The sequence below is a fragment of the Bidens hawaiensis genome, unplaced genomic scaffold (genome assembly GCF_021521415.1).
Source record: "Bidens hawaiensis isolate Kalapana, Puna unplaced genomic scaffold, B.hawaiensis_p1.1 tig00023694_1, whole genome shotgun sequence".
NCBI classification, from domain to species: domain Eukaryota; kingdom Viridiplantae; phylum Streptophyta; class Magnoliopsida; order Asterales; family Asteraceae; genus Bidens; species Bidens hawaiensis.
In genome coordinates, this window is record NW_027493724.1 from 78,582 (window position 1) to 97,926 (window position 19,345).

General features: G+C 37.5%; 2 protein-coding genes across 2 annotated transcripts; one reads left to right on the plus strand and one right to left on the minus strand.

Moving 5' to 3' along the window:
* The first annotated feature begins 6,666 nt into the window (after window positions 1-6,666).
* Window positions 6,667-11,426, plus strand: LOC143567899 (uncharacterized). The gene is given in 19 exon segments (XM_077054181.1): window positions 6,667-6,908; window positions 7,452-7,554; window positions 7,630-7,737; window positions 7,807-7,991; window positions 8,084-8,279; window positions 8,365-8,538; window positions 8,540-8,605; window positions 8,701-8,847; window positions 8,931-9,009; window positions 9,148-9,261; window positions 9,364-9,536; window positions 9,629-9,747; window positions 9,871-9,994; window positions 10,106-10,171; window positions 10,251-10,377; window positions 10,458-10,572; window positions 10,650-10,834; window positions 10,914-11,023; window positions 11,094-11,426. Coding segments are annotated over 19 exon segments (2,706 nt in total). The 3' UTR covers window positions 11,367-11,426.
* A 5,370-nt stretch (window positions 11,427-16,796) lies between these two features.
* On the minus strand, window positions 16,797-19,088 carry LOC143567900 (chlorophyll a-b binding protein CP26, chloroplastic-like). Its single transcript, XM_077054182.1, has 6 exons — window positions 18,839-19,088; window positions 17,935-18,019; window positions 17,792-17,842; window positions 17,511-17,631; window positions 17,286-17,420; window positions 16,797-17,201 (listed from the first exon to the last, which is right to left on the minus strand). The coding sequence occupies exons 1-6, from the start codon at window positions 19,047-19,049 to the stop codon at window positions 16,941-16,943; spliced, it is 864 nt and encodes a 287-aa protein (XP_076910297.1). The 5' UTR covers window positions 19,050-19,088; the 3' UTR covers window positions 16,797-16,940.
* Window positions 19,089-19,345: the final 257 nt, after the last annotated feature.

Genomic DNA, 19,345 nt, shown 5'->3' on the forward strand with positions numbered 1-19,345 from the left:
TTTACTTAATATAAATTAGACGAACTTAAAGCTGAAGCGAAGTTGTTCCCAACTTCGCCTCAACTTTAAGTTCGCCTATACAGAGTTTATCACAACTTCGCTCATGGTAACCAACGAACTTGTGTTATTCATTAACGATTATCTAACTTGGTTAGTTTGTTGCAGATATGGCTGCAGTAGCAGGTGCTGGAGGTGCAGGAGGAGATGATGGTGACAATCAGAGACAATTCTTCCCGGGTCACAATATGTACATTACACTTGACCCGGAGGCGAGCGGTGTGGACGACTATCGCGAGATTATCACTTTCCTCCTGCGCTCGAGGATCTTTCATGCGATCACAAACACACTGCCGATATCTCTGCCGAATATCGAAGATTTCTGGCAGACGGTCGAATACGACTGTCGTGTTGAGCCCCCGGTCATGAGAGCAACGGTGAACAATCAAGAAGTTCAGTTCAATTCTGAACAGATCCGGGTGGCGCTACGGTTTGGAGAAGAGACACGAGACGATCCAACTGAGTTTGTCGCTCCTTTTCGTGATGGAGCGTTTCTCCGAATGGGCTACTCTGGTCCATTAGGAGATACCCAGAGGAGGAAGGGTTTCCTTCTAGATCAGTGGCGCTTCCTCATGCACGTTATGATTGTGTGCATGTCGGGGAGGAAGGCGGGCACAGATGGTATGGGTGAGACCATGCAGTCTGCAATGACTGCACTGACCTATAACAAACGTTATAGTTTCAGTCAAATGGTCTTCTACGAGATTGACAGGCAAAGAAGGGCAATGTCTCGGGAGCGGTTCATTATGTACCCACGTTTTATTCAAATGATATTGAACCATGTGGCTCCGAGTCTACCTCAGAGACGCCCGATCAGATACGTCGAATCAGTGAGCAAACGTATCTTTGCTCAATGCCGCACGTCGAGTGCGAGGAGCAACCCTGAACGTCGTCCCAGGCATACTCCTCTATTTGGGTTTTTAATCAACCCAGAGTATGTTCCTGCTGGTGGGGACGAGTTAAGAGATCCTCAACCGCAACAGGCAAGAGTAACTCAAGCTGTTCCTGCTCCTGCTGTGCCTGTTGTGTCTACTGCAGAGGATATAGACCTTGACGCTGTTTTTGGAGGTCAAGGCTATTTTGATATGGATCACGTTGAAGAGATGTAGGTCTCGGCTGCACAAAGTTTGGGTGTGAGTATGACTAGAGCAGCTACGTCGATGGCTGACTCCGATTTGGATGAGATTATGAATGAGGGGAGACGGTTGATGGTGTCTCGAGAGAGAACGATTGGGAAAAGAAAGAGAACGGAAGATGATGATGATTCGGAAGAGGAAGAAGACATACATAAGCTGATTAGAAGATCAAGACGGGAGAGGACAGGTGCTGGCATGGGAGCTGGAGAGACTTCAAGGACTGTACGATTTGCTCCGGCTGCAATGTCTGGTATGTCTATTGTTCCTTCTTCTGTACAGGTGACAAGTACAAGCGCTGCGGATGTTCCCGTGGTGGCTACATCAACGGCTGGCACTCCATCCATCATTGCTATCCAGACGTCGACTCCGGAAATCGTGTCTCTACCGCCTCCAACGCTTAATCAGTCGGTGGTAGCAGCTCGATTTGTATAGTCAACGGTCGTTACTGCTGCAGGGTTATCAGGTATGGTACCACCTGCGGTTACGCCTGCTTCTGGTGTCTCGCCTTCGCCTACTTCAGATTCAGAAAGAATAGCTTCACTAGAGCGGATCGTGGCAGAGCAGTCGAAGACTATTCAAAGCCTAGTGGAAGCAAATCAACTACAGGCATCCCTCCTGGTTGAGCATGGGAAAGTTATAGATGCCTTGAAGCAGTTCTTGGCATCTCAGGGGGAGATGAGCTGTAAGGGCGACGAGCTCAGAACGAAGAAGAGAAACGACCAAGACGATGATCCCAATGCATCGAAAGATGCAGGTGGTGAGCTGCCAAGAACTTCTGAAGCTCTTGGTACTTCCACAGCTGAGGGGGAGTCTACCGACGTGGCTGGTGGTTCTGGTGATGATGTGGTGTTAGTTGAGGATGATGTGATTGATGCGCTGAAGGAGCTTGATGATGATATGTTCAGCGACGATGTGCTGTTTGATGAAGATGTGCTGCCGAGTGATATGATTGAGAAGATCGGTGAGCAGATTGTGATTGAAGATGGGATAGAAGAGGGGGAGATAGTAGAAGAAGGAGTTGAACACGAGATCCCTGATGTAGAGAAAGCCGACATGGGTGCTGAGATGGATGAGACTGAGTGGGAGGGGCAGCCTAGGTGGAAGGAAGGCTGTGCTCATTGGTTTATTAAGACCAAGAAGCCTGCTGTTCCAGCCATGTTCAAGAAGAGCTATAACGTCAAAGGCTATGCTGAGTCGAAGAAGGGAATTATCTGTTGGATTTATGATGAACAGATAAAACTGTTTGTGGTGAAGCGTTATGATGGTATTCAATACTTCAAGAGAATGTTGAGATCTCTCAATACGTTGCCGGAATGTGAGGTGAAAGATTTGGCCAGGTTGGGCCTGATAAACAGAAGTGACAACAACATGGCAAGAATGATTGAGAAGATCGTGTGGAAGGAAAGCGTAAAAGAGAAGAAGTTTGAATTATTAAAGCCACAGAAGGGAAAGCTCGTGGAGGATACAGAAAGGGGATTGAGAGCAGATGGCAAGCCATGGATGGTGATGAAGTACAAACCGATCCGATGCATCAAGGAGGTTCCAATGAAGAATATGCCTCAAGATGTGTTGAAGAATCTAAAATGGTGGTACGTTGATTGCCAGACTGCTGAAGCCGTGATGGAAGACGAAGATGAACAAGAAGTGCTGAGGGTGTATGACCCGATGCATCTTGTTAATTTATCGAAAGCTGATTTGCAAGCGTTGAATGAAAAGAAGATATTCTATATTCCTGCTTGGAAGGATGAAGCAAGGAAATATCAGCGAGTAGTCACGGTGTGTGTTAGAGAAGGAGTGCACGCTTGAAGATACAGGATTACGAGACAAGAGCTGAAAGATCAAGATATGAAGCTACTGCCAAGGGGGAGTCTGTTGGTGCATAGATGTCAGTAGTTCATATGTCTAATGTCTGTAATCGAGTCTGTAATATTGTTTATGTAATTGTTTGTGTAAAAGCGAAGTTGTTGACAAGTTCGCTTAGGCGAACTTGTTAACCAAGCGAAGTTGTTGACAAGTTCGCCTAGGCGAACTTGTTGAACGAGCGAAGTTATAGACAACTTCGCCTGAGGCGAAGTTGTCGTGTATTTATACTGTTTACGGGTTTACTGTTTAGAAGTTGATCGAGTTGGTTATTTACGTGTAATTCAGTAAGTCTATTGACGTGTGATCGAGAGTCTGTAAGTAACACGGTTTGAGTTATCAATATAACTTGTGTTTGGTTCAGATCGTGTTCGTGTGTTCGTAAGCTTATATTCTACGTCCGTAATGATCTACACAGGGATTCCGCACCTGTGTATATCGGGATATCTCGTGTGATCCGTCCAGGGAACCTACATAGAATCACCATCTGTTGCTTGCATCACTACAAGGTTAATTAAATTAATTAGTGATTCCAGAATGTTGTTTTCTTATTTACATTTTTGTGCAAGACTCTTTGGCACAGTCAGAAGATTTTTTCTACGGGTTCAGAAATTTTCGATTGACGAACAACCGGTTGACTACCACTTAAGTTTTAGATTTCTACGTATGGGTTCGATGTCAACATTTCTATTATAAGACATTAAAATACATTAATATATAACACTAAAAAGAAAATTTTACAGGTTCGGCCGAACTCATTCCACAAAAGTTTTCTATGCCCCTGGCAAGACTATAACTAACAAAGCAGTCGGCTACAACTAACAAAGCAGGCGGTCAGGTCATGTAGGGTAACGGGTCAGAAAGAGTCTATGTAAAAACATGCCACTTTAGATTATAGAAAATGGTTATATAGTTTGAGTTGGAACAAATTTTGACAAAAAATGTTAAAATGAGTAGGAGTCAAAATGAACCATCATATTATTGTATTATATTTCCTTACTAGCTCTTGAACCCGTGTATTACACGTGATTTTTCAAATAATAAAAATAAAAAGATCCATTATCTGAAAAAAAAAGAACAAAATTATTGGTAAAAAGAAGATAAAAATATAGTACAAACAATAAGAAGTCTAGAATCTCAAATTTACAAATTTGATTTTTTTTATATACAACATTTACAAAATTTGTTTTGACCAATTACCCGTGGATAATGATAAATGAGATGAGAGATTAGAGAATTTGAAGAGAAATTATAACCCATTTCTCAAAATTGTTTTGTCCCAACTCCCATGACCCATGGATAGGTAGGATAAATAAGATGAGAAATTATTAGGCTGTTTGGGATTACTTATTTAAGAGAAAAAAGACTTTTTGCTAAAAGTACTTATTAATTTATGATTTTTTTAAAAGAAGTTTAAAAAAAAATGTTTGGATTAGCTTATGTGTTGGGAAAACCAAAATGACTAAAAGGAGTGTAATGCGTTTTGAGGGTTAGATAGGTGTAATAGATAAATCAAACCCATTAAGTTAATAAGTTATAAATTCATAATTTTTCAAAACCCATTTATTTTGTCTTCTTCATAAGTTAAAAATCCATAAGGCCTTATGGTTTGCCAAATACTTTATACACCTTATTAACTTTTTGAAAGTTTATAAGTTATAAGTTGATGAAAATAAGAAATCCCAAACACCCTCTTAGAAATGAAATTATAACCCATTTGTCAAAATTATTTTGACTCATGACCAATGGATAGTTAGGATGATTGAGATGATAGATTAGAGAATTAAAAGGAAAGTATAACCCATTTGTCAATATGGTTTTGCTTTATAACCTATGGATAGTTAAGATAAATGAGAAGATAAATTATGCCAAGAATGAATGTGAAATTGACATATCATCCTCATTATTTTCTTTTATTAATATAGTTAGATTAGATTTGATTAGATTAGATTAGATTATTAGAAGAGATCATGGTCAATGATATCTTAGAATAGGGTATTCTCTACCTATTCTCTTTGTATTTGTTTATATAGATTTATCTAATTAATAATAAGGAGATATATACAATAATACAATACATGTTATTAAATATATACAATAATACACGCTATTAAAAAAATACATAAAAAAATATTGCAATTTGTTCATCTAGTTACAAAGAAGCTACACAAGTATAACTTTGTGTAATCATAAAACGTCAATACAGGTTCAATATAAACAATAAATTATCATGAAAATGAATTGCTTAAGCTTTTCAAGACATCAAGACGTATAAAAGTAAAGACCAAACTCAAAGCGATCACTTTGTTCCACAAGCTTAAGCTTTTTCACGGATCTAGAACAATCGCAAACGACAAGACCTTACTATTACTTTCCAAAATTTTCAAACTTTCATTCCATGTTACTTATAGCATGATACTCATTAGTCATTATGAATCTCAATTTCAATAACATTTGATTTTTCACAATTGTCAAGTTAAAAGTAGGATAAAAGCTTCCAAAAACAAAGTTGTGAGGCATGTTTCATTCACACGTACTTTGTCAATCACATAATACACAAAATTCCGTTTCGTTATGATATCTCAACGCATATGTTTCCTACATTGTAATGAAAGTAGTTGTATGCACGCCTTGAACTTATACTTTCTCGCATCACTTCCTTTAATATACTTCATCGAGTTTTGAACCTTGTCAATGGCTCATTCATTTACTTTCAAATTAGCTTGAATGTAAGATTTTACACTTGTGCACAACAATGCACATGTGTGAAACCATCCATAAAATTAGAAAGTTAACACATTATTCAAACATGTATGACTTCTTAAACAATGTAATAGTTATATTAATCACAATTAAATACATTATCTTTGTTCAATTAGTGGAAACACATTTGCTAGCTAGTTAGTAAGAAAACACAATTTCCGGTTAAAAAAAGATATCTTTTGAGAAATTTGATATGGATGCCACTGGGGATGTTGACTTGAACAAGACAGACCCATGGGATCTATAGAGTATGTAGAAGTACTTAGCCGTATTCTAAAGCGCACGCGGCACGCCTAATATATAAAAGAAAATTTGTAGTTGTGCTTATCCATGCATGTAAATAAATAACAACAATAATAGACTGGAGGACTTGAAGAGACTAGGTCGAACTGAGCCCAAACAAGAGGCCCAAGCCCAAGTCAGCCCAATCCAACTCAGTAGCATCATGTGCACTTAGACAAGCCCGAGGTCAAACACCGACATGTCCTTGTTAACCTGAGGAGGACAGAGATGAAATGGACAGAATCTGGGAGGGAAAACAGAATCTTGGAGGGAAAACAGGATCCAGTGGATAATAGCTCGTCCCCTAGCTGAGTCAAAGACCCAGTGGATAATAGAGGGAGCCGAAGAACAATGGTTGGGAGTGAGATTCCCCCAAGACTTCATATATATGTATACATTCCCTTTGTAGTGATGAGCATGAATATGCTCAATAAAATATACTTCTCATTTACATTGCTGTCTCACGGAAACTCCTCACGACACCCATTCTTCTCTAGAACAACACACGAGCCCTCACATAATCATTCACGATTCAAAAAAGGTTCCAACGGCAACAGAGAATAATAACATGGGGTGCTCTCAAGATAATCAAACAGAAGACAGTAATTCTGAAGAAGAAGAAGATGATGATGATGAAGACGAACAAGAAGATGATGATGCATACACATTAAGATTTGAAGGAGATATAAATCCATTGGCTTTTACAGAGGCTGATGCTAATGGAGCTCATCCTTATCAGCATTTTAAACGCATGAAATACGAAGCTTTGGCTAAGAAAAAGCGTAAAGCAATCCTCGATTGCAATCAAGGGTAATTATTATCATTTTTATTAGGAAAATTGGTTTTAAATAATCCAAACTATGCCCTATTGGTAAATATCAGTCCCAACTTTACACTTGTCTGCTGACAGTACCAACTACTTGTGTATTTGTTTTTAACGCCCGCGACTAACGGATGTTAACTCCGTTAGTCTTTTTCTGACGTGGCAATCCCAGCTGTCAAAAATCAGATTACGTGGAACGTTACGTGGCGGCTGACTGTGTATTAAGGTATATGTGGAACGTTCCGGGCTCAAAAATCAGCTGCCACGTAACGTTCCACGTAATCTGATTTTTGACAGCTGGGATTGCCACGTCAGAAAAAGACTAACGGAGTTAACATCCGTTAGTCGCGGCCCGTTAAAAACAAATACACAAGTAGTTGGTACTGCCAGCAGGCAAGTGTAAAGTTGAGACTGATATTTACCAATAGGGCATAATTTGGATTATTTAAAACCAATTTTCCTTATTATTATCATCAGCATTTTCTTGTTCACAGTTTTTTAAATAATCTTAACTTCAAAATTTGAGTCAGAATGCCACCAGAAAAGAAGTTGAGAACAGAAGATTTCCATCGAGCAACTTTTGATAAGACGCAAGAGGAAATGACACATGGAACGAGAAGAAAGTCGAAGAAGGTATCACATTGTTCCTATTACCTTTATATCTGAAGAGTTTTAGTCTAGCTTTTGATTGGTATAATTTTATGACAGAATAAGAAAAGAGGCAGGAGAAAAGGATCAAAGAATAAAATTAGGCCCGAGATTACACGAAAATTAGGTGATGCTACACTATACTATGCACATGGCCAATATGAAAAGGTACTAATTAATTGCTATGATATGTTTTATCTTTAATGCATTCATAATGTTTATTGTCTCGAACTTTAGGCCATACCTTTATTGAAAGAAATCATTCGGATTTCACCAAATATACCTGAGGCTTACCATACACTTGGCATTATATACAATGCTATGGGAGATAAAACGAAAGCTTTAGATTTTTTTTATATGGCTGCTGCATATTCGGCTCCTAAGAATGTATCTCTCTGGAAGCTTCTTGTTACATGGTCTTTGTAAGTTTTCTTTCATTTAATAATAGCATAGCATACTTATAGTTTTGATGAAATAGCTGTCAGTTGTCATCGTTTTAATATAAACGATGCAGGGAACAAGGACACCGTGATCAAGCCGGTTATTGTTTTACTCGAGCAATAAAAGCAGATCCTGAAGATATGGAACTCAGATATAATCAGGCCGTATTCTTTCTTGACCTTGGAGAACATCAAATGGCTGCTGAATCATATTACCGAATCTGGAAATGTCGTCCTAAGAATCTTGAAGCACTCAGGAAAGCAGCAACGGTTTGGGATCACTGTTCTATAATTTTGTTTTATAGAACTAATTATGTACCAAAATGATTTTTTTAAACTTTTTGGTTGTTTCTAGTTGTACCAAAAATGTGGTCTGCAAGAACGCGGTATCAACATTCTTGAAGATTGTTTAAAACAGACCCCGAAAGATGCTGATGTGGGTGTGGTTGATTTGTTGGCTTCTTTTCTTATGTCTGAAAATGCACATGAAAAAGCTCTTCAACGTATCTAGTCTGCTGTTAAACAAATTTCCAATTGGATTGTTAATAAAAGCGGGAATATGTCATGTTCATCTTGGAAATTTGGAAAAAGCAGAGGTTTAGATGATGTTTCCATATAATTACTTATTATTTATCATGAATTGAAGTATCTATAAACTGTTTTTTTTTCTGTTTTTACAAATGACATGTAGGATTGCTTCAGTGTGCTTATACAAAAGAATTTAAATGACTGTGGCAACTTAGTTCTAGAAGTTGCAGACTCGTTTATGAGTGTTAAGAATCATGAATTTGCTTTGAAGTACTATCTGATGTTAGAAGGAAATGCTGGTGGCGACAAAGTAAGTACATAACTCGTTTTACATAATGAAGTATTTTATATTGCATTTAATTGTTCACATTTTTTTCTATTAATTCTCTAAAGGGCCACATAAATTTGAATATCGGGCGTTGTGACTATTTCTTACATGCAATAACACAAGCAATTGACTACATGCACAAAGGTATGGTGCAAATTTAATTTCATCTATATGTATATGAACTTGAGCCTCTCTCTTTAAAGTTTGAACCAATTTTAGTTGCATTAAAATTAAATTTATTAGCAACAAAGTCAACTTATTATTATTATTTTTTTTAGACAGCCTTACAGGAACTTGACTATGACATTGATGCTAGGTTAGATCTAGTGTCATATCTTTTAGAAAAAAATAAAGAAGATGAAGCCATTTCTCTACTTTTGCCTCCTCTTGATTCAGGTTTACCAGATTTTGCATTTAAGAATTAGTTTAAAATTTTTTTGAACAGCTTGTTACTCACAGAAGCTAATAATTTGTTGTTATTTACATTCATATTTTCAGAATCAAGAGTTGGTCTACCCTCTGATAAGGGAAAACTCTGGTGGATTGATGGAAGAATAAAGTTAAAGCTATGTTACATTTATAAATCCAAACTCTTTACCGAAGCCTTTGTTGAGACAATATTTCCATTAGTTCGTGAAACATTGAATCTTGAAACTATTCAGCGAAAAAAGGTGTTTGTGCATATTTCTCTTTAGTGTTTAGTAATCAATTTTTATTCAGTATTTATATTTATGCTTACTTTAAATTATTTGTCTTTTTCAAGGCTAGAACAAAGAAAAGGTTAACAATAAGTGAGCTGTGTAAAAGACTTCAAGTGCTGGATGAAACTCAACATGACAACTTATTTCAAGGATTCCGTCCCGTTGTTTCGTCTTCAGACCTGTAAGTGTTCCTCGTATATTTTTATTTAATATATTATATGATATAAATTACATGTGAAACACATTACCAGTACATATACTTTTTGCTTACTAAAAATAAGTTCATGAATTTAATGGTCAACAGGGCTAAAGCTGCACGAGCAAAGAAGGCGCTTCAGAAAATAGAAGCAAAAAGAAAAGAAAAACGAGCGGCAGCATTGGCTGCTGGAATTGAGTTGCAAAGTGACGAATCGGATGATGAATCTCCTGTAAGTATAAAAAAGTATATCTTTATTAAATTTAATATTTTGGTTACGTTTTCAGCATCATAGTTGCGCGCTTGTCGCTTACTTATCTAATTAAGTTTTTTCATGTAACAGGCATATATAGAACCTCCCTTGCCTAATCTCTTAAAGGATGAGGATCAACTTACACTTATCGTAGATGTGAGTAATACTTATTTTTATTTGCATGTGAAATTTTACCTTTTTAACTGAGATATCTCAATTAATGTGTCATTTTCAGTTATGCAAAGGATTAGTATCGTTGAAAAAATATTCGGAAGCACTTGAAGTTATCACACTGAGTCTAAAATTGACAAAAACCATTCTATCAACCGAGAAGCAAGAGGAGCTTCGAGTGCTTGGAGCAAGTAAGTCTTCAAGGTCACAGAACGAAATGCCATAAATTTATTTTTTCAAAATTTATGAATATATTTGAATTTATGTACAGAGATAGCATATGATATTGATGGTCCCGCAAACGGATGGGATTGTGCTCGATACATCGTTAAACAAAATCCCTACAGCTTTGCTGCATGGAATTGCTACTATAAAATTATGTTAAGGTACATACTCTACTTATTTTGTCACCCGGCATTTTATATCTATACGCTGTCGTTGAAAAGTTTTACTACTTTGTTAGATCGCGGATGGATAAGCATAAAAATTTCTTGCATGATAAGATTTTGAAACACGAAGATTGTGTCCCGGTTCTTTTAATTAAAGGCCATCAATGGACAATGGGTAGCCGACATCAAGCAGCAGCGAGCTATTACTTGAAAGCCTATAAATTAATGCTCGAAAACGCTGTGGTCAACCTATGTATTGGTATAATGTTCTCTCATCCGATTCTTTCCATATTATAAATAACTAATATTTGTTAATTTCTTTTTTTTATTTAATTTAGGGACGTCGTTAATCAACCTAGCTCTTGGACTTCGACTTCATAACAAGCATCAATGTGTTTTGCAAGGTTTTGCGTTTCTCTACAACAATCTTCGCCTTTCAGAAAACAGCCAGATTAATATTAATAAATTGTTTATACATTTTATATATAATTTAGTGGCTAACAGAAATGTTTATGTAACAGGAAGCTTTGTACAACCTAGCACGAGCCTATCATCATGTCGGTTTAGTTTCGGTTGCAGCTACGTATTATGAAAAGGTGCTTGCGGTTCATCAAAAAGATCACCCAATACCAAAGCTGCCAAATGACGGTCAAGAAACTACTAATGACCTGAAACCTGGATATTGTGACCTTAAAAGAGAAGCGGCTTATAATTTACACCTTATATATAAAAGTAGTGGATCTGTAGATCTTGCAAGACAGGTACTTAAAGATTATTGCAGTATTAAATAACATTATCAACAATAATAATATTATGTGTTGCCATCGAGTAGTAGAGCCCCGGTCTGCAAATACCCAAATGAATTTATAAGATTTGAACCATAAATTTTTGAGCTTTATTTAGTTTGAGCATGATTCATGTGATCCAAACCTTGAACCAGATGGCTTCAGGGCCACAGTTAGCACCGTATTTGTTAAAGGCTTCAGGAATAATGCAACCGGCTGCACCCAACATCGCCCATCGTGCATGAATTAGCTCGTAGGCTTGGTATCTACGTGAGTACGTGCCATACAAAACCAATTGATTACAACTTAGTTAAATGGGCCATTAGAATCAATTTATTCATGAGATGAATGCGAACTTACTTGGAAAAGTCTTATGGTTTCTTGCCAAGCCCGAAAGGATCATAACCGTAACTGTTAAACTTTTAGCGGGTGAATCAAGAACACGAACACGAGGATTTGTAGAACTCACTACAACTCTTTTATTAAGAAAACGACAAACGTGAAAAACTTAATAATTCCTAACACATTGAACCTAGGGTATATATAATCCCATGGTTCTTAATCCTATACTAACTCAAATACACAATTTGAATCCAAAACAAATAGGACTAAACAAAATAACACTAATTTATCTTATAATAATAAACTAATTATTATATTAATTATTCTCCAAGATTCTAGGAGCCTTCAATCTGATTTGGTGTTGGACACGTTTAACACTCCCTCTCAACACCAAACTTCTTCTAACCGTGACACACACGAAGCAGCTAGACTCAAAACAACCCGCGACTCAACACAATAGGTCACGTATTCTGGCTTAAGCTCAAGTGTTCAATTCCAACACTCCCTCTAGATTCATACTTCTTCATCCAAGGTCTTTCACAGCCCGCAACACCCGTATCTCTTTGAACTTGATTCTTGGACTCATCACACGCCTTCACACGAAGTTGCGTCTTGGTTCGTTACTCCTTAATCTACACAAGATCATCTAGGACATCATTCAACTCACCTCCAAACACATATGTTGCATGCCTTATCTTCGGTGGTCTCCTACGAACCCACTGTTCGTACAAACTGAAACCGAAACCATCGAGCCCGCTGTCTTCTATTTTGACAGCCCCAAAACCATAATTATGTGGCCATTTTTAGCCACCGGTTTTAGCTCCATAACTCATCCCTCGTTGTCGTCAACAACCTGAACCTCTGTGACTTGTACGTTACGATTTGGTCTCGAAACCGGATCCCGAACATCTGATGTTGCTGTCTCGTTTAGACAGCCTGGCAACGCTACCACTCGGGACTGTTGGGTCATCGACCCAACCCACTAAACTACCACGACACACAGAGATTTTATCATCTCGACAAACAGAGATTTAACCATACCGACACACGATCATGGCACAACATCATTGCTCGGCACACGGAGATTTAACCATACCGACACACGGTGATGGGTTGTCACCTATACTTGATCGGATTCTTTCTGCAATCGAAACATGGACAAACCTTCGATCGAACCGGTTTCTCTGTTTTAAACGAACTAAAACAGCCGGCTCTTGCTTCCTTCGACTTTGATTGGTTCAATCACTAACCCGGTAAACAGGTTGTCACTCGTTCACGATCGGAACATCGGGTCATTCTTGAACAGAAGCTTTTCTACTTCGCTTTGGCTGCAAACTTCCTTTTTTTTTATTGGACACACCGGTTATGATTTTGTGATTACACTACACATGTTGTAATCAGCTCTACATCGCCCTTAAAACAACTTCAAACTGAACATGAACACCTTTAGCTCGATGAACACCAAAACTAAGTTGACACACAACCTCTTGCACCCCGTTATACCAGCCAGCGGACGTTAAGATTTTCAAGTGGAGATCAATAACACAAAACACGAACACCTAATGGTAGTTGGAAAGCTTTTCACCTTTATTCGACTAACGAAAACAAAGAACCTGAACTAGAATATTATTTGACAAACAAAATTTTTTTTTTTTACCAACATGCCATTGAAAAAGCTTCACCACTTAAAAACCGACGTTACCATGCAACCAATGTTCACTAGTTGGAGACAATTCACCAAATCATTGAATCATCATTATTATTTATCACAATCTTATTTATGGATTGATCAATAACAAAAATCGATCATCATCTCAATCAGTTCTCGCCAACACCCAATCGAATTCATACTGTGATCCGAACACATACATCTTCGATTGATAACGTACTGCGATCAAAACCTGGACACACCATCATTTGATCATACCGCAATCAGAACCAAATACACAATACGTTTGATCGAAAACTTAAGGCGATTGAAACCTGGACACACCTTCTTTCAGAAACTCAACGCGATCGGGTCCGTTCCAAAAAATCAAACGTTAATTACCTTTGTTGTATGAACATGAAGTAAAAGGACGGGTTGGACGCAATTTAATTGAACACTCCATATTATGGTTTGTTAATCCATGGCCAACTTCTTCACATGAGCCAATCAAGATTTACCACCACCATATTTCTTCTCTAACAGCCACGAACATATCGTCACCCCTGCCGTCCCAAACGGCACTCCCTCACGACGTGACAACGGTCGAACGAAACACCGCACCGGTCTCGTCTACTGCTGTTAGGTTTTATGGCTGCGACATAAGCCAATTTTTCACGCGTTCCCTCCACCGAAGGACACACCCGCCGGTGGAGGCATGGCCGGCCCTAGGGTAGGGCAAGCCGGACGACCGGCCGGGCACGCGATTTTCGTGGGCCAAAATTGTTTAGTTAATTAGTGATGAAAACCTGAAATATGAAGATATAAACAGAAAGAAGATGAAGATTTTATGTAAAGAAGAAGATGATTTAAAGGGTATATTTGTAATTACGTAATTCAGTAGGTGTATAGTGGTCAAAGTCAGCGCAGGCTATAGAGTACTTTTTTGAAATGCCTAGTATAGTACTAAATGCTAAATATACTTATAACTAATAGTTTAAAGACAATCTGCAGCCTTTTTTTTATTATTTTATCAAGCTTTTGATTTTATTTTTATTTTTACATCAGCAAAAAAAAATTATGAAAAGCTAACCGACATAAAGTATATACATACTATAACCATCCGGCTAAAAGTTTATGGTTTCGCCACTGCTTAATATATTATGCCCGAAACCAGTTTTTACCCATATACTTCGTTACTCGCTAAGGTTTACGCCTTACGGGCCTTTTTATTTCGGCTCGGCCGAGGTATTTAAATCCTCGGGGCCGGCCCTGGGTGGAGGCTGCCCCGATCTTCAAACCGCTTCCCGGTACGAGTCCTAGGCTCTGATACCACTTGTTAAACTTTTAGCAGGTGAATCAAGAACACGAACACGAGGATTTGTAGAACTCATTACAACTCTTTTATTAAGAAAACGACAAACGTGAAAAACTTAATAATTCCTAACACATTGAACCTAGGGTATATATAAAACCATGGTTCCTAATCCTATACTAACTCAAATACACAATTTGAATCCAAAACAAATAGGACTAAACAAAATAAGACTAACTTATCTTATAATAATAAACTAATTATTATATTAATTATTCTCCAAGATTCTAGGAGCCTTCAATCTGATTTGGTGTTGGACACGTTCAACAGTAACTACATATATAATAATAATAAGGAAAAATGGATTTTAATAATCCCAACTTAATGCGGTTGGCTGATAATAATCCCAACTTTGAAAGTAGCTGTCACTGGTCCCAACTTTCACACTATTTATTTTCATTGGACCTCCGTTAAAAAAAACTTAACGACGTTATGTTTTTTTCCAAATTTCAAACTGATATTTTAGGGCTTTTGATCGGAATGAGAATCGAGTCGATTGATGTAAAACTTACTTCCAATCGGTGGTCCAAACGACTAAAGGATGCTTCAATTTCGGTGTTTAAACTTTTAATTAACAAAAATCAAGTTGTTTGAAGCGTAGTTTCGAGTTAAGTTTTACATCAATCGATCCGTATAATCATTCTGATCAAAAGCCTCTAAACATCAATTTGAAATTTGAAAAAAATTTAACGTCGTTAAAATTTTTTTAACAGAGGTCTAATGAAAACAAATAGTGTGAAAGTTGGGACCAGTGATAGCTACTTTTAAAGTTGGGATTATTATCAGCCAACTGGATTAAGTTGGGATTATTAAAATCCAATTTTCCTAATAATAATGCAAATCATAAGTCAATTTAAGTTTTATTATATGTCGTGTATATAACTAACTATATGTATGTTGTTTTGACTTACTCTCCTGCGACTTCTTCGTTGAGGTACTCCGGGATCTCTGATCGGTCCAAAAGGCCTTCGGGCAAGAAGATTTTCCTCTCAGGACCTGTAAAACAATTGCGGATTGTTAAACACAAATTAAGCTAACAAACTGAAGCAAGTAAGATAGTTTTATAAACTGTGTGATGAGGTTGAGATCAATGTTTTAAAAACCGGTTTTTAACTCGTACCGGATTAGGCTAAAAAATGGTACAACCGGTTGAACCGGGTATACTGGGAGGTTCAATCGGTTGAATAGTTTACCTAATATTTTTTTATAAATACAACTTCAACTCAAAAATAACCTAAAAGTAAATGATTTCATAACAAAAAATAATCTAAAAGTTAATTCATATTAAAAAAAATAATTCAAAAGCACTCAATTTTAAAAAAATAGTCCTAAAGTTTACACGTTTAAATATTAATATTTGGGTTAAAAGTAATTTTGATAAAATATGGGCCGCAAATATCAAAAATTTATCGTAATTAAAACCGGTTTGCCGGTAGAAACCGGTATTTTAGAAAAAACCGCCGATTTGATGTTCTAACAAATCGGCCAAAAATACCGGGCTCAAAATACCGCCCTGTTATGCGAAATCCGATTTAACCGGTTCAACATCAGATAGAAGAAATTAAGGATGTGCTAAATGGAAGTATTGGTGGATGTGGGTTGCCACGTGGGACGCGTGTGATTGGTAGCAAGAGGAAGATGGAATCTGAAGCAGCTATCTTATTGGATAATGATGTCTGACGTGTACTGTGTTCGTTGAAGCTGTGGAAGAAAATGGTGATGTCTAGATAACTTGACATCTCACCATCTCAAAATAGTACATGATATAATAAAACATTTAGTCTGCTTTTTATATATTAAACTCTTGTTAACATAATTGTGTTTATTCTTGATCCTTCAAGAGTTGGCCTGGACATTCTGTAATCTATGTCTGGTTAATATTTAGGCGCGCGGGTCATTACATAATGTTCTCAAATACACTCTCATCCACTAATTAACCCTTCTATTAATTTCATTGATTTAAGGACTATATATACCACGGTTATACGTTCGTATATCAAGGCTATATGGCAATATACCACTTTTGTGACAAGGAAATGGAGTTTATTTACTAAACACCACAAAGTCAAAAAAATCAACAGAACAATAAGTTTCTTTCTAAGATATAGAATCTACTACTTCAACGATTGTTCGTTTGTTCATAAAACAACTGATCGAAAACAAATATATAGAATACACAATGATCCAATGGTCATCATTTAGTAATACATATAGCCGTTTACAAGGTTGGGGCGCGTTCAATATTTCCAGAAATCACAGTCAGCAAGTTGTTTCCAAAGGGATCGCTCAAGTGAGACGCAAGGTTTTCTACCGGGCCCTGTCCAGTCACATACGCTTGGATGAAGAATGCAAACATGGAGAACATTGCGAGTCTACCGTTCTTGATCTCCTTAACCTTCAACAGTGCAAACTGGTCCGGATCGTTAGCCAAGCCCAACGGGTCAAACGGACCACCAGGGTGCAGCTTGTCCTCCAAATCCTGCATACATAAAACTAGTTAGTTAACCGAGTTCAATGTGTCGTTAGGTATCACGTTCGATGAAACATCGAGAACATTACATACCAAACCATTGATGATTCTGTAGTATTCGGCACCACCAACAAGAACAACCTCAGCGACGACTGCTAGGACAAGGTTAATGGGAATGTTCTTTCCGAAGTAGTTCAATGTGTTGCCATCGAGTAATAGAGCTCCGGTCTGCAAATACCCAAATGAATTTATAAGATTGGACTATAAAGTTTTGGGCTTTATTTAGTTTGAGAATGATTCATGTGATACAATACAAACCTTGAACCAGACGGCTTCAGGGCCACAGTTAGCACCGTATTTGTTAAAGGCTTCAGGGATAATGCAACCGGCTGCACCCAACATAGCCCATCGTGCGTGAATCAGCTCGTAGGCTTGGTATCTGTGGGTCATACACATGCTGTAAGTAACTCAACGAATACACTTTGATCTCAAAATTAGCTGATAATTATAATGGTCACTGGGGTTTCAACTTTCAAGTTTGAGTTGACTTGGTCAACGGTGTGTGTATGTGTGTTTTCTTGAGTCGAAAATGAACTTACTTGGCGAAGTCTTCGGGTTTCTTTCCAAGACCAAAAGGGTCATAACCATAACTACATTAACAAGAAGTGAATACAATAAAAATGGTCAGTTTACTTGACTATTGTGTAAAGATGTATGCATAGTTTGCATATCTTTGACTTACTCTCCGGCAACTTCTCCGTTAAGGTAATCTGGGATCTCCGATCGGTCCAAAAGACCTTCCGGCAAGAAGACTCTTCTCTCGGGACCTGAAAACGAGTGCAAATTGGTTTTAATCAAGGCCGAAGCTTGTATCGTAGTATGTGGAGGCTTCGGCCACCCCAGTTTTTTCTCAATAGTGTAAATTTAAGTGTTTTCGACTGAAAATTGTTACACGTAAGGTAAATTTATCCGTTTGCGTCCAATAATTTTGAGCCTGGGCACCCCAGTTTATGAAAAAATTTATATATATTGAGTCCAGCCCGGACCAATGGAGGGCGACGGACCCAAACCGACTCTCTCAAGAGGCTCATAATTGTTAAATAATATTTCTAATTTATATATAATTTTGTTTTAAAACAAAAGCCTACAAAATGACTTATTAGTTGAATGAAAATAGGGTGAGACTATGAAATTAAAGGCCATGCGTTCAATTCCCACAAGTGGCGTTCTTTTTTTTAGAAACGAACTTTCATTTGTGTTTTATATGAGTCATTTCATCAACCTATTTATTATTATTTTTTTGTTTTGGGCTTTTTAAATGCAACCCAATTTGTAAAATTGTCAAATTATCTAATTATGCAATTTTAGGGGGCCTTTTTTTTTACTCGTCACAGGCCTCAAAATTTTAAAGGATTCTCGAAGACGGCCTGAGTTTTTCATCCAAACTTCACCACCAGTGCTTTTAATATAAGTAAAAAAGATGATTGTAAAACTTAGTGCTATTTAAATATTGTTTTAAATATTGGTCCCATGACTTGGCATCTTTATATATTGTAACCTTCTATTAAATGAAATATAATCAATATTTTATTATCTTACATGGTATCAGAGCCTACAGTACTAGCGGTTACGGTGATAATACTTACCGTACCACTTGGCGAGCTCATCGGAAGCCGGAACCGCAACAGGTTTAGCCTTGGGTGTAGGAGCCTTCTTCTTTTGGAAAAGAGCAACTGTCTTAAAAGTTGCCGGGCTGGAAGCTGCAGCCCTGGAAGCAGCAGGTGATGTGGAGATGTTGAGTTTGTTGCCAAGCATTTCGGACACTCCAAGGGATGTTGAAGCTGCTAAAGAAGCCATTGGTTTGTTGGTTTGATTGTTTAGGATGAATTGAATGAGAAGTGAGAAGCAGAGGTTGATGCTAAATGGAGGGTCTGGTGGATGTGGACTTGCCACCTAGGATGGCTGTGATTGGTGAGAACATGGAGATGATATCTGAATCTGTTATCACATAGGATCATGATATCATGACGTGGAGGATTATGAGTCCTGTGTGTCGAGTACTTGTAGGGACACAACACCTTGTGGTTGACATTGGTGGAGTGTGATATTTGTGTTTAGAATATGTTTATTTTTTTTATTATTATTATTTTTAA

What these genes read in the sequence shown, in the direction of transcription:
- LOC143567900 (XM_077054182.1), bottom strand. Translation starts at nt 19,049, where the DNA reads ATGGCTTCTTTAGCAGCTTCAACATCCCTTGGAGTGTCCGAAATGCTT. An exon ending in TGAGCTCGCCAAGTGGTACG is followed by an intron (nt 18,020 to 18,838) that starts GTAAGTATTATC and finishes ACTCGTTTTCAG; the next exon opens with GTCCCGAGAGAAGAGTCTTC. An exon ending in AAACCCGAAGACTTCGCCAA is followed by an intron (nt 17,632 to 17,791) that starts GTAAGTTCATTT and finishes TATGACCCACAG; the next exon opens with ATACCAAGCCTACGAGCTGA.